General features: G+C 41.7%; 1 protein-coding gene across 3 annotated transcripts; it reads left to right on the plus strand.

Annotated features, from left to right (window-relative positions):
* The first annotated feature begins 289 nt into the window (after window positions 1-289).
* CALCB (calcitonin related polypeptide beta) lies at window positions 290-5,068 on the plus strand. 3 transcript variants are annotated; one of them, XM_026850393.1, is made up of 5 exons: window positions 333-352; window positions 785-880; window positions 1,232-1,363; window positions 4,082-4,269; window positions 4,581-5,068. In XM_026850393.1, exons 2-4 carry the CDS (start codon window positions 795-797, stop codon window positions 4,242-4,244), a joined length of 381 nt encoding a protein of 126 aa, XP_026706194.1. In that variant the 5' UTR covers window positions 333-352; window positions 785-794; the 3' UTR covers window positions 4,245-4,269; window positions 4,581-5,068. The 3 variants fall into 3 exon arrangements, with proteins under 3 accessions (XP_026706193.1, XP_026706194.1, XP_026706195.1); XM_026850394.1 differs by having other exon boundaries at window positions 4,085-4,269; XM_026850392.1 differs by lacking the exons at window positions 4,082-4,269; window positions 4,581-5,068 and adding an exon at window positions 2,162-2,517 and having other exon boundaries at window positions 290-352.
* Window positions 5,069-13,048: the final 7,980 nt, after the last annotated feature.

Below are 13,048 nucleotides of genomic sequence, written 5' to 3' on the forward strand. Positions count from 1 at the left end.
GGCCGACCCTGCGAAGCCCTCCCGGGGCTGGGCACGTCCCGGGACTCGCGGGGAGCGCGGCGTCCGTCGGGAGGGGCCACGCCGCGGGTGGGGGGCGGCCGCGTGAACCTGATGTGGCTCGTTTGAGGCTGATACTGATGCTCCGAGGAGAAGGAGCGGCATCTCAAAGCAGATCCCTTCAGTTACAGATTTATTTTTTTTTAACAGATTTTGCTCTTACGACTAATCTTCAACTTACCCTTTTTCTGGTTGCAGAGTAGAAATGCTTGTTGAAATGTAACTACTTAATTTTTATAGTGTAATCTGAACTGGGCTATTAGTGTGCTAACTGCCAACAAGCAAGCAGTTTCAGGTAAAGTGCTAACACTGGTGCTTCATTCTTAAAAAGATTAAACACTAAACATCTCTTTATTTTTATTCTTGTGACTCGTATCCCATAACTGTGCCTGTCCATGTTGGCCACACTGACACTGCATGCAGTAGTTAGTCAGAGGAACGCCTTTTCCACTAGTTTGAGGGAAAGTCTGCATTAAGTTGAATGCAGATAGCTGTACAGAGCTGCAGTTCTGAAAGCCCTGTGACAGTGCTAAATTTTCTTAAAATTCTGAGAAAACCAAAGCAGAACAGCAATAAACAAAAGATATGGAAAGGTAGAATTGCATAAAAAAAAAAAAAAAGCTGTGAGCATTTCTGCTACTTGTGGCTAGGACGACCACTTTAGCAGAACTTAGAGGATGGAGAGGGTTGGAAAGCAGCCATTGGTTGATGTGCCTCTTTGTTGTAGAGAGGAAATCATGGTTTTGCTGAAGATTTCATCTTTCCTTGCTGTTTATGCCTTGGTTGTGTGCCAGATGGATAGCTTCCAGGCCGCCCCAGTCAGGTAAGAAGCTGGTCCTCTTGCTGAGTGCTGTATCTGAACGGTATGAAAATACTTAATATTTTTAGAGGTCCAGGAGGAAAATATACTATAGTGAATGTGAAAACTGGCCTCTTTTTGTGCTGTTTGTGACACTGTGGCTTTTTAATTTTTTTTTTTATATATATATATATATATATATATATATATATATATATATATACACCAGCTAATGCTGTGGAGGAGGGTGGCTTCATGCCAGTGAAAGACGCTCTCAATGACATGCAGTAATGCACAACAAACCCTTTGCTCCTGTGCATGGCGCTCTGCAGTAGTCTGGGTTTTATTCATCCTGTTTTGCTTACCTCTGCTTAGACCTGGCTTGGAGTCTATAACGGATCGAGTGATGCTCAGTGATTATGAAGCTCGGAGGTTATTAAATGCGCTGGTGAAAGAGTTCATACAGATGACAGCAGAAGAGCTGGAGCAAGCCTCTGAGGGGAACAGGTAAGGGCTGCAGTATTGGGGCAGGAGAAGAGAAGGGGGGGATGTTAAGTGTCTGCCACTTAGCAAAAGCCATCTGAGCAGACCCTTTGCAGGTCAATTTTTTTTTTTCTTGGGATTATGGCTAACTGTGGTCACCTAATTGGTAAAGGATGATACTGCAGAGATGTCCTTATGTTGGTATCGGCAGAATGGCTTCCACCTAGTTAACCTGCTTCTATCTGTCTTTTCCAACTGAGAGTGGAGGGCGATTTGAGCTTGAATGAGGGGGTTATGTTAAAAATATGGCAGCAAAAGGTATGTCTTCCTAGTGGGAGTGTTAGGGGCCGTTCAGTCACTCTTGGATTCTCTGTCGTGAAAGTGCATGCTGTTGTAAGGCATGGGAAGTCCCTGGCAGAGGGGACAAGTTCCTCCTAATGCACGCAGCGCCGCTCTCCCCTGTAGACCAAAGGCATGCAAGAGCGTTTGCATTCCCCTAACAGGACTTGTATTGCAAAGCATGGTGGTGATGTATGAGAGACTGAACAGCATGCTGAATACATGGGAAATAAAACTTCCTGACCCTTGACTATGAGCATCCAAAAGGCTAATAAACTTGCTTTTTGACTAAGTTGAATTAATTGAAAAATAATGTTTTCCTTCTGACTGCATTTGTATGAACTTTCCTTGCATGAAATTATTATTATTATTTTTTTTAAGTTTCCTAACTGTAGATATTTATCTAGGGAAGAAATGCATGAACATGCATGTTTGAGATTACTCTTCCTTTGGGCATGTGTGTTTTGTTTTTTCCCCCTGCAGCCTGGATAGACCTATTTCCAAACGCTGTGCCAGTCTGAGTACTTGTGTGCTGGGCAAACTGTCTCAAGAATTGCACAAATTGCAAACTTACCCTCGTACTGACGTCGGGGCTGGAACTCCTGGCAAGAAACGAAATGTGCTGAGTGACCTGGAACATGAACGCTATGCAAACTATGGGGAACCCCTAGGAAACAACTAGACATGCTTATTTCCCCCCTTCTCCCTTTTTTTAACCTGATGCATGTGGATCTAACTTTGATTGCTAATTTTGCTATGTTCTTTTGATTCTGTTTTTGACAGAGAATGTTTGAGATGGACCTAGTGTTAGGAGGACAGAGAACATATCAAGCTAGGGGGAAAAAAATAAATAAAAATGAACAGCATTGCCTTGATATTTCAGATGATTTTCGTAGACCCTGATTTTAAAAAAAATTCTCAATCAGGCTCTTCATTTCTGGCTGCTAAATGTACAAGTAGGCTCTTTTGTGTTTGCCCATGCACTTATTCAATAAACCTATTTTTCTATAAGGATTAGATCTGCTTGGTCTAATAACTTGTTTTAGGATGTGAGATTTCTAGATAAGGCTAGAAAAACTTTACAAGTTGTCTTAATGGTAGAGAGGCAATGCCAGTAATTCTAGAAAAGTTGAAAAAGAACTTAGAAATTGAAACGATACACATACATTTATATCTACTGATGTAATCAGGCATGCATGCAATCCTGTTAGTGAGGATCCTGAGAAGCAAAGGAGTCGGGAAAGCCTCATACATATTTGTGCAAACAAACTAGAAATGTAATCCTGTTTAAAACTCTGTACTGAACACTTCCAGGTAAGAATTTTGTGGTTTTTTCCTTTTTTTTCTTCTTAATTTACAATAGGTCTTTACACTAGTATATATGAAACTTGGGTATTAAAAAAAATATTTATATTAATTCAAGACAACATAGGTGAATTGTAAATTAATAAAGACAGATTTCTTTACAGTTCTTCTGTTGCAGCACTGCATTTATCTTGTAGTGAGGCCTGTTCCAAAAAAATCGTCATTGATGATACAAATAGTATTCATTGCTAACATTGATAAAATGTTTTGTAGTGCTTACCTGAGCAAAATCCCTCCTACTGCAAGGAAGTCGTTGCTTTTGTAGAAAACTTTTGAAGTGAGGACTGTGTCAATGCTCATGCCTTGAAGTCCCCATCTAGCAAAAATTACTAGCTGTAGTCTGAACTCTGAGTCCAGAACTAATCCTGTTGAAGTGTGTGAAGTTCTGCAGTAGACAGAGGTCTACCTCCAGGAGAGAGGGGTTCCCACATTCCCATTAAATACACGGACGCAGTATGTTTGTGTGGTTCAGTGCTGACAGCAGCTGGTCAGGTACAGCCCTACCAGAGCTGCTGACAAAACTCCTGTTGTTGGTGATGCTGGGATTTCATGTGTTCTCGGGGCATTATGGAGCATTATGGACCTGATGAAGTGGGAAGTTTAAAGGTCAGTGTCTGCTGCTGGCCTTCAGCAGCACGACAAACAAAACGCAGATCTAAGCTCTTGGAGGAAGCAGGGACTGGCTAAAGGCTCCAGACCTGTTCCTCCTCAGCACCTCTCTGTTGGTCATGGCTTGCTGGAGGCAGGCAAATGGCTCAGGTGTTGCTGAAAATCTGTCTTGGCTTAGTCTTCAGTCCAGTCACCCAAGAAAGGAAGGGCTCGGCCACCTCTTGTAAACTGAGACTGATGCTTACAAAAATGCAGAGACTCCTTCCAGAGCTTGTAAGCTGTGCACACAAGTTACAAATGCTTGCTGTGCTGCAAGCCAACTTTTCTTCTATAGAAAAATCTTTCCTAGGCATAGCATCCCTTGCTGACACTTCACTGCATGCAAGGTAGAGACTTTGGAAACTAACTCTTTATTTTCCTTTTGAAAAGCAGTGTAACAGCACAGAAGAGGGCGTGCAACACAGCAACCTGCGTGACCCATCGTCTGGCAGACTTCCTCAGCAGGTCGGGAGGAGTGGGCAAGAACAACTTTGTACCAACCAACGTGGGATCCAAAGCCTTTGGCAGGCGAAGAAGAAGTGTCCAAATGTAAAAAGCTGAATGATAATGTGAATATGGTAAATACGTTGCAATAAACCAGATCTGCAATGCAGGTGATCTGTGGCATTATCAGAATTTTAGTTTTGCTCTGTAAGTAATAGACCTACAGTGATAATCTGTGAGAAAGCAGAGCAAGTAACAGTATAAAAAAGTGTATTAAGGGTAGCATGTTTATACTGTGAAGAAGAGCTTTTGTAGATGTTCTGCTTAGGTAACTAGCTTCACAGTGCATTAACTAAACGCAACAGTTTGCTTGGGATTATTTGCTTATTTTACCAGTAACATTTCATTATCGACATATCAGTAACTCTGGATTTGTTTCTTTCAGATTGCCATGAAATTGAAAGTTCAACTCTAATTTCTAACAAAAGCAACTCTTCTCCATAAATCAAGACAGCCAAAAAGAAGATTAATTTTGCATCCTAATATTGAAAATGTTTTAATACAAATGAAAACATTTGTGTTATGTATAGTATGAGAGAATCTAGTTATTAAATTATTGTATATTCTTTTTATATGCAACTCTATTTCAAATAAAATGTGACAGCATCTATTATTTATTTATCTTCCAGCTTATATGTGATCCATGCTACTTATTCTGGCACTACTGCCAAAACTCGGGGATTATACTAAACTGCTGCCTGGCAAGGCATATGTGTATTATAGGGTGTGCTGTGCCTTGATGTAAAACACTTAACTAACATGATTGTACAGTATGTTTAAAAAAAAAAAAAAAAAAGAACCAAAACCAAAAACCACTTCAGTATTGTATGACTTGTGAATTTACGCAAAATTAAAAAAAGTATTTTAGATACACTTGGATTGAGAAACTGATTCTTCATTTGAACACATTTGGCACTAATGCAACATCACTACACCTCAGCCCATTGATCTGCTATAGCCTTATTAACTATAAATGCTAGGATTTGAGTTAAGAGTTCAGAACAGAAAGAATAGCTGCCATTTGTATATATTCATAAAGCAGTAGCTTGAAAAGATGCTACTTTGTGAGGCCTCTTCTAGAAAGATAAGAAGCCGTGCTTACATTTAATAAAACCACAGAGACCAACTTCATGTGTGGGTTAAGACTAAATGTTTTTATAGGGGATGTAGTTCAGATGAAATGGCCTAACATGCTTTGTAGAATTTTTTTGTATAATGTTGAAAAAGTGAATTAGGGAGAGAAAGAGGAGCTTGGAAATCTCATTTCTTTTAAGCAGCCCTGAAGCAGTCTATTTAGGGATCAGGGATAAATAATTAGCGTGAGTGGAGAAGAGGGTAGCTGGAAGCAATCCATGGACTTCTAAGTGGTGCTGCCAACTTCCTCCTCAGAGCTGCTGCTGTTTCAGTTTAATAGCTGAGTCAGATACTTGTTTAGATTTGCTTTGTGCTCCACAGCTGGACTCCTAAAATCTGCTTCAGGGTTCAGATGAAGATCACCTCATCGTGCATAGTAGAGGTTAAGGCACTGATGCTATCTCTGTCTGTCTCTGCTGCAGGTGTAATAGCAGAAAGAGAAGCTTGGTCAACCAGATGTAGACATAGCCAGTAAGGCCGCCCAGTGAAGACGCTTCTGTACCATGCTCATTCGTGGCTATGGTTTTACTCCTTGGGGAACTTTTCAGCCTTGGTAAGTCAGTATACAAAGCAGACCTTTTAGAAGATATAAACCCGTTTAGAGGGAAAGGTTTCAGTGCCTAAACAGTCAAAGGAGGGATGTTCAGACCTGGCTCGCAAATCTGTTGCCCAGAGATAGTCTGGTGTTTTTTTCCATTTCCCTCTGAAGTGTCTGAGATTGGCCACAGCTGGGTGTGCGATACCGGCGTGGTGAGCCACTGCCCTCTGGTCCGACGAGGATCTAGGTTAGACCCAACTGCCAGTTTTGGAGCCTGGAAGCAGTCTTTTCCAGGTTTCAGGTATTTTTCCCCATTTTGCTTTGCACAGAGTGGGGGTTATATGCTGAGATCACCTGGCTACCTCAGTGACACTTCTCCCTGCCACTGCAGAGCCTCTGGGCACAGGTGACAGGTAGTCTCTTGTTCCCTGCTACAGCACCCAGTAGCTTGTCTCCAGGATAAAATGCCTAAGCACAGTTACTGGGAGGAATTCCTGTAATTTAATGATTCATATTCAATAAGAATCCAGGCAATGTTCTTGGACTCCTTCTGGCTTTAAAGTCTAAATGCTCAGGCCGTTTATTTTTTCCATTTACAGCCATTTTCTGTTGAGAGATACTTGAGGCTGCTTCATGTAATTGTATAAGAGCCATAGTGTCCATCTCTTCTGAAGACTGTTAGTCCTTCTCAGTTTAACAAAGTTATGTATTTTTTCTGTCAGTCAAAGGGATTTCCTCAGACTAACGTTCTACACTAAATCACAAACCAAACGCAAAACAGATTCTAGTAATCTTGGTGCTGGTTTTTACATTGTCGTGCTTGGAGGAAGGTTGGGTTAAACTTTTGATACGCTTTTTTTGTTTGTTTTTTTCCTTAGGAAGAAATAATTACCTTCATATCTCAAGATCTATTCCTGTTGTATCTTCTGTCTTTTTTCTCATTAAGATCTCTATCTGTACAGCAGTGCAATACACTCACCAGATAAATATGCCTGTAAAGGACAGAGGACCATAGCACTATGAAAGCAAGGGTGAATAGGAAAAAAGATTACATGTGAGGGTTAACCCTTACATCCTTTTCTGTGATGTGGAGAGATAGAAGCCCTTCACCACAAAACTCAGTTGCTCAGAGCTTTAGGAGAAGCAGATTATTATTAAAACAAGACAAAAACAGGGTTCCAAACACCAATATTTTATATTTTTTTTTTTTTTAATTTTAAGGCAGTGAACGTGGTAGAAGGAATTGCAGAGCAACTAGAAGTTTGTCAATTGCTTTGACTGACTTTGTGAACAAGTGGAAGAATTTGCTTCTATTTTTTAAAAGTGCTGTTCTTGATAGTATTAACTGAACTTGTCGGCACTTAAATAAACCCCAAACTTCTACCCCAGGAGGAAATCTATTTTGGAATTAGCATTTAATAAGGGAAAGTATAGTTTCTAATGTACTTACCTTTCCATTTTAATTACATTGCCATTCTAAGCGTGCTGAAAGCTGGCAGAAAAGAGAATGTTGGTGCAGTATGTGTGAGTGGCATCACACTGAAGTTACTTAGTATTCAGTCAGCCAAGACAGTATAGATCAGTCATGCGCAAGTGTTTGTATTCCTGTTTATGAGGCAGTATCATGATGCTTATAGTCTGGTTCTGATGTTTTCAGATGCTTGTCAGTGTGTGTTTTCTTTAACAAATAGGTTGGTTTTTTAAGCTGTGTGCAAACGAAGGCTTTGGGAGTGTACTTTGCAAGTAAAGGCAAAGGGGGAAGGAATTTCTGAGAAAGAAATATCTGAGGATAATTTATGACCGTGTTCACGTCATTATAGAGTTTTGGGTTTTAATTTTTCAGATTATTTTCTAGTGGTTTGGTTTTCCAGTACTCATATGGACACAAGTACCATGTGGGCCCAGGAAAGGTTATGAATTTTGCCCAGTCCTCTGCTCTGAGCTGATGGGAAGTAAAAAAGCACCATCTTGTGGCCAGTGAACAAGCACAGTGAGGGCACATGGGGAGCCCTCTCAGATGAGGTATTCACCCCCCTGCTCTTGCTTCTGTCTTGCTGGTGGGTGCAGGTCCCAGCTGGACATGGGGCGAGTGAGCAGGGAAGCTCACCCAGGTTGGTGTCAGGAGGCAAACTCCCCTGCTCGCCTCCGGGAGTGAGCTGTGGGGATGGAGACATGCAGGAGGGAGATGTGGGCTCCTCAGGCTGCAACTGGCCCCCAGGGCCACTGTGCAGGGTTGCGGTACCCCACAGGGTATCGGGCAGGTGTGAACCAGCTGCTGTGCGATCCAGGTGATGAGTAGCAGAGGAGCTAGTACCAACAACCCAATGGACCTTTACAGCTGCCAAAACAGAGACGTGCCAGCGGTTCAGCTGTGCGCTTTTTGCCAAAGGGCAGATGGTCTGCTCCTAGATCTGACTGAGGTTTTGGTTCAGGATCATGCACCAGAACATCGCTGCATGCATTGGTAGAGCATCATTTTGAAATAACTCAAGTGGACTTCTACTGTGGCTCTGTCCAGATATTTAGATCCCTTTTTTCTCCTTCTGTTAGTGGAATTTAATTCATCTTCCTGAAAGCTTCCATCATCTGCAGTGTGAGAAAAGCGCAGAGCTAATGCTATTGCTTCTGACACTGAACACTGCCAAAAGCAACTTATAGCAGGCAGTAGTAAATTCTGGTATTGGTTATCTAATCCAGCATTGTCATGTCTAATTAGCAGATTGAACATCTCTACAGGGTGAAGAGTTTAAAACATGCTGGACAATTTGGGTCTGTGTATTTTTCTAGAATGAGCTATTTCTGAACAGAAGAATACCTGTTAGAGATGAACTGGGAATTTCAAGCCTGATTTCACCCATGTTGAGCTCTGGCAACTTCCTTCCAAGCTGGTCGTGCTCACTGTTTCTGACAATCAGCTGAACCCTGCCCTGGCTGCTGGAAGGGCTCCACATGGTGCATGCATTTGTTGCCTCTTTACTGTTCTGAAAGTCATCATGTACTTCCCCTGTTCTGCACAGAATTGTCCTCTGCTTTGGATGCTCCTTATGCCTTTTAAAGCTGTTTTCTTCTGCAGAAAATGTTCAAGGAGTATATGACCCTCTTTTTTTTTTTTTTTTTTTTCCCCCAGAAAGTAAATAATTCCCATTTCTTAATTATGTCAAACATTGCAATACTTTTTCTAGGAGATTTCCGATCCATCGTTGAAGTAATGAGAATTATTGCAACATTTCTCTTTTCTTTCTATTCTTGACTTTATCACAATTTCTGTTTGAGCTAATTACTCTTTTGGCTGGGGCTGAGGTATGATCCCAGCTAATTTATAGTGTCACCTCCAAAAAGCATATGTTGCCTTTAAGAGTCTGAATCTGTTCCTCTGGGCAGACCTTTCCCCTGCCTCTACTGTGTGAGAAGATACTCACAGATTCTACTTTGTACCTCATTATACTCATTGGCTGTCCACAAAAGATGATGACACTCTGCTGGTTTGGCTTTTCTATTTACTTCTGGTGTTGTGTCACTTTTCTTCTTCTTCTTGATGGCTTTTCCTAATCTTGTCACATTAGCACATGAGGCAATTTGACACTGTATTAATCTAGTCAGCTACAATGTCTGTCATATATGTGAGAAATCCGGTTGATTTTCCAATTGCTCTTTGCAAGACAGTCTTCTCGGAGGAGACTACATGTCAAGGAGTGCAGTTGTCTGCATGTGTCAGTCATGTATGGTAGACGTAGGGACAGCAGTCTTGAGTAACCCCTACCAAGGTTGTCTCGAGTAACTGCTCCCAAGACTGCCAGCGAATATAAGCACTTGAGATGCCAGCAGCTATGCTATAGAAAGGAAGTTGCCTCTGGATGAAGCAAAGGAGAGGAAGCAATGAAGACTTTAAACACTAAACAGTTTGTGTAATTCTGAAGTGCTGGATGCAGCAAGCAGCGTTTTTTGTGAGCTGCCTGCCAGACACCCCAGGTATTTCCCTGAGAAGCCACAGCTCACTTTAGAGCACAGGAAGGTGGAGAGGACGTCAGATTAGTGTTTTCAGTGCGTTACCTTGTTTTTCTTAACATGGTGTTTCGTCTCCTTCAGCACTAGTCAAGCGTTGCTGGTGATCTCCGAGTCCCCTCCATCAGTCGGGTCAGAAGGGTTGGGTGTCGCTGGGGCTAGGGGCTGGTGGGTTGCTTTGGGGAAGGTTGCTCTAGGGCTGGCGTGTGCCATGCAGGGAGGCTGTGCCCCAGCCCCTCCACAGTGAAGGAAGGGGGATTGACAACTTCTGCTCCTCCAGGCTGGAGCCTCAGCCTTGCCCTGTGGCCCGGGAGGGAGGCGTATGAAGGCTGCATCCTACTGCCCAGCCTTCGTTTCTCCCGAGGTGCCAGCGCTGCCGGAGCAGGAGGGGTGTAGCTCTGAGCTGCTTCGCTGCCTCCCACCAGCTCCCGTCCCCTCGCAGCAGCTGTGGCCTAGGGTGCTGGGCATGAACCTCCTCCTCCTCCTCCTCCTCTCCCAGGGCTGATGGAACAGGCGGTGGACCCTGACTGTCCCCATCCTGGTGGGTCCCACTGACATGTCTTTGTTGCACAATCTGCTCTCTTCCTATACAGCCCTGCTGCAGGCCATAAGGAACACTTCTCTTCTTCTGTTTAGTATTTTGGGTACTTTCTGTTTGCTTCCTCTCAGGCCATTTCTGGTCCATGAAAGAACTTTATCCTGTGACTATTTGGAGTCTTTACAGCTTCTCTGTAGCTTTGCAAACACTTTGATAGTCCAAATCAATTATGTCAGCCACATTAATTTGCCCATTATTCTGCTGACATGCTTGAAAGGCTGTTATAGTTCTTCACTGTCTCTTGTTGTGGAGGGAGCCAATTATTCTAATTAGCATATGTTCCTAAAATGGTTACATATGTAGTTTATAATTCCATTTTTAGCTCATGATGTAGCCATGTTTTTATACTGAACATCATAGTTATTATTACTAGTGGGTAGGAATGGCCTTTACCTCAAATGAATCCCAAGTTAAGTGCATCATGGGGAAGGAGGACAGTACCAGGGTAGTGACTGTCATGTGGACGGGCAGATTTTATCTGTGGAAGAGTCCCTGTAGCTTAGAGGTGCTTTTTAACATGTCAGTCTTCCTACAGAGGCTTAAGAAGACAATGCTGCCAGTGACTTTTTTGAGTGTGTGTATATTTTCCAGAAAAGATTTTTACTCCTAGTGGCTCAGTCCTTTCCTCCTAGGCTAGAAAGTCCTTCTTTATCATTCTATAGTTAAAGATACTATCTAAATGTTAAATTAGTTATGAAAATGAATATTGATTTGTGTTCTTAATGTAATAGAAGCAGATAATTAAATGGAAAAAGGAAATAGATCTGCCCTTCAAATGCTGGAGTTGCAGGGTTTAAACAAAAACTATCTTAGTTTTCATTTAAAAGACTTACTGATAAGCAGATCAGCAACCAAGCCATTTGAAATGTTCTATGTATATTGACAATGAAGTCAAAGAATTTTTCATAAACTTAATGCATTGGCTATTTCTAGTTGAAGTGTATTCCTGGTAAGTTGCACACTTCAATGTGTAAAAGGTTTTTCTGCTTTATGTGAAGCTGCCTTCTGCTTCTCTTTCCTAACTATGATTCTCAGAAGAGACAAGATGTCTGTATCGTACCTTTTTTCCACTAGACAATGGCAGAGTTACGTGTTATCTTCGTCCTTGGGTGTCGAAGCACTGGTTTTATAATTGTGTATTTTAAACCCACGTGCATTTAGTACTTAACTAACTGAACCATCTTTGTGACTGAAGTTCTTGATAGGATTAGTGTCCCTATTCAGTTATTCCAATGACTCTTGGAATGATGATGGAAAACCACCTCTCAACAATAGTGTCCACAGCCGCGGCACTGGTAACCGAAAGCACTGTGTCCTGTCTCTTGGTAGCACAGGTTGCCAGTGTCCCAGTCACAGGGTGCCTGAGACATTTCTACCACTGTCATCACCTGTATTTCCCCTCACCAGAAGTTTTGTTGCTTATTTGAGTATTCCTTGCAACATGTGCAGATGCTGTGCTTTATAGGCTGCCACTGGTGCCACTCGAGTGATATGGCAGGTGGGATTTGAGGTAAAGCTCCTACTCTTACAAATGTTTGTATTTTGGAAGGTAAAAACCACTTCTAGTTCAGGACCTCGATGATATATCAAGATAAAAGTTAACCTGAGTTGTGTGTCACAGCTGTCATGCCCCATCAGCCCTCCTATACTGTGTAGGAAATCTCCTTTCTCCTGCAGGCTGTGGGATCTCTAGCTATGGACACCAGGCTTACTTTATTTTTTTATGGGCATAATTTTTTCCCCTCAGGTTTTAGCCTCTAATCAGAAAGCTTCACAAAGTTCAGCTTCCAGTGTACTGGTTAGAAAATATTGCAATTTGTACATCAGGTGCTTTTTGCTGTAGACCATTTAATAACCTTATTTAACTTTGTAATTAAGTCAGACTAACTAGTAATATTCCTTATGTCTTGCAACTCATTTTTTTCTTGGGATTGGTATATCCAATTCTTGGAATGCAGGTGGTACTTCTCAGGTGAGCTGAAGTTCCTTTACAGCCCTCATGGAGAACCCTAAATTGATATAAATATGATGTGTACCTGTAAGGCTCATTTATATTGCCACACAATATGAAGTGCCTTTAATGTACGTGAAAATCTAGACTAACATTTTCATGTCTTCATTTCAGTCTCAGGTAAAAATTATACCTGTGAAGAAGAGAGAGGAAGGCATTTCGCCTGCTCTTTTAGTAAGTTTTTAGTGACTGCATAGAAATTAAAACTAGATCAATGTGCTGTTTGAGAGTGGTTGGTAAATACATCTTCTAGAAGCTAGAGGGCATAGGAGACACAGAAAGTCTCCGGTATAACTCGGTTATCAAGAGGTGTGAGTGAGTCCTTCAGAGTAACTTTCTGTTGCTTTTGCATAAAATGACACTTGCTACTCAAGTTCGAACTAAATTTGTTCTCTTTCTCGAGAGAAGTGTCAGAAAAGCAGAAACATTTTTTTGGCATTTTTATCAGTTCTGCACATAGTCTAAAGGAAAATCAGTTATTTGTAGAACTGTTGATCTAAATGAAGGTGTTAAGATATGCTTCCCATTTTCAATCCAGAATAGTTTCGTATTAAGTTTATGTTCTGCAGG

The sequence above is a fragment of the Athene cunicularia genome (assembly GCF_003259725.1).
Source record: "Athene cunicularia isolate RWA chromosome 5 unlocalized genomic scaffold, athCun1 chr5_part2, whole genome shotgun sequence".
In the NCBI taxonomy this organism is placed as follows: domain Eukaryota; kingdom Metazoa; phylum Chordata; class Aves; order Strigiformes; family Strigidae; genus Athene; species Athene cunicularia.

Excerpts from the sequence above, each read along its gene's own strand:
- CALCB (XM_026850392.1), top strand. The coding sequence starts at position 795 with ATGGTTTTGCTGAAGATTTCATCTTTCCTTGCTGTTTATGCCTTGGTT. Across the intron at positions 881-1,231 it reads TTCCAGGCCGCCCCAGTCAG|ACCTGGCTTGGAGTCTATAA; the intron begins GTAAGAAGCTGG and ends ACCTCTGCTTAG. Across the intron at positions 1,364-2,161 it reads CAAGCCTCTGAGGGGAACAG|CCTGGATAGACCTATTTCCA; the intron begins GTAAGGGCTGCA and ends TTCCCCCTGCAG.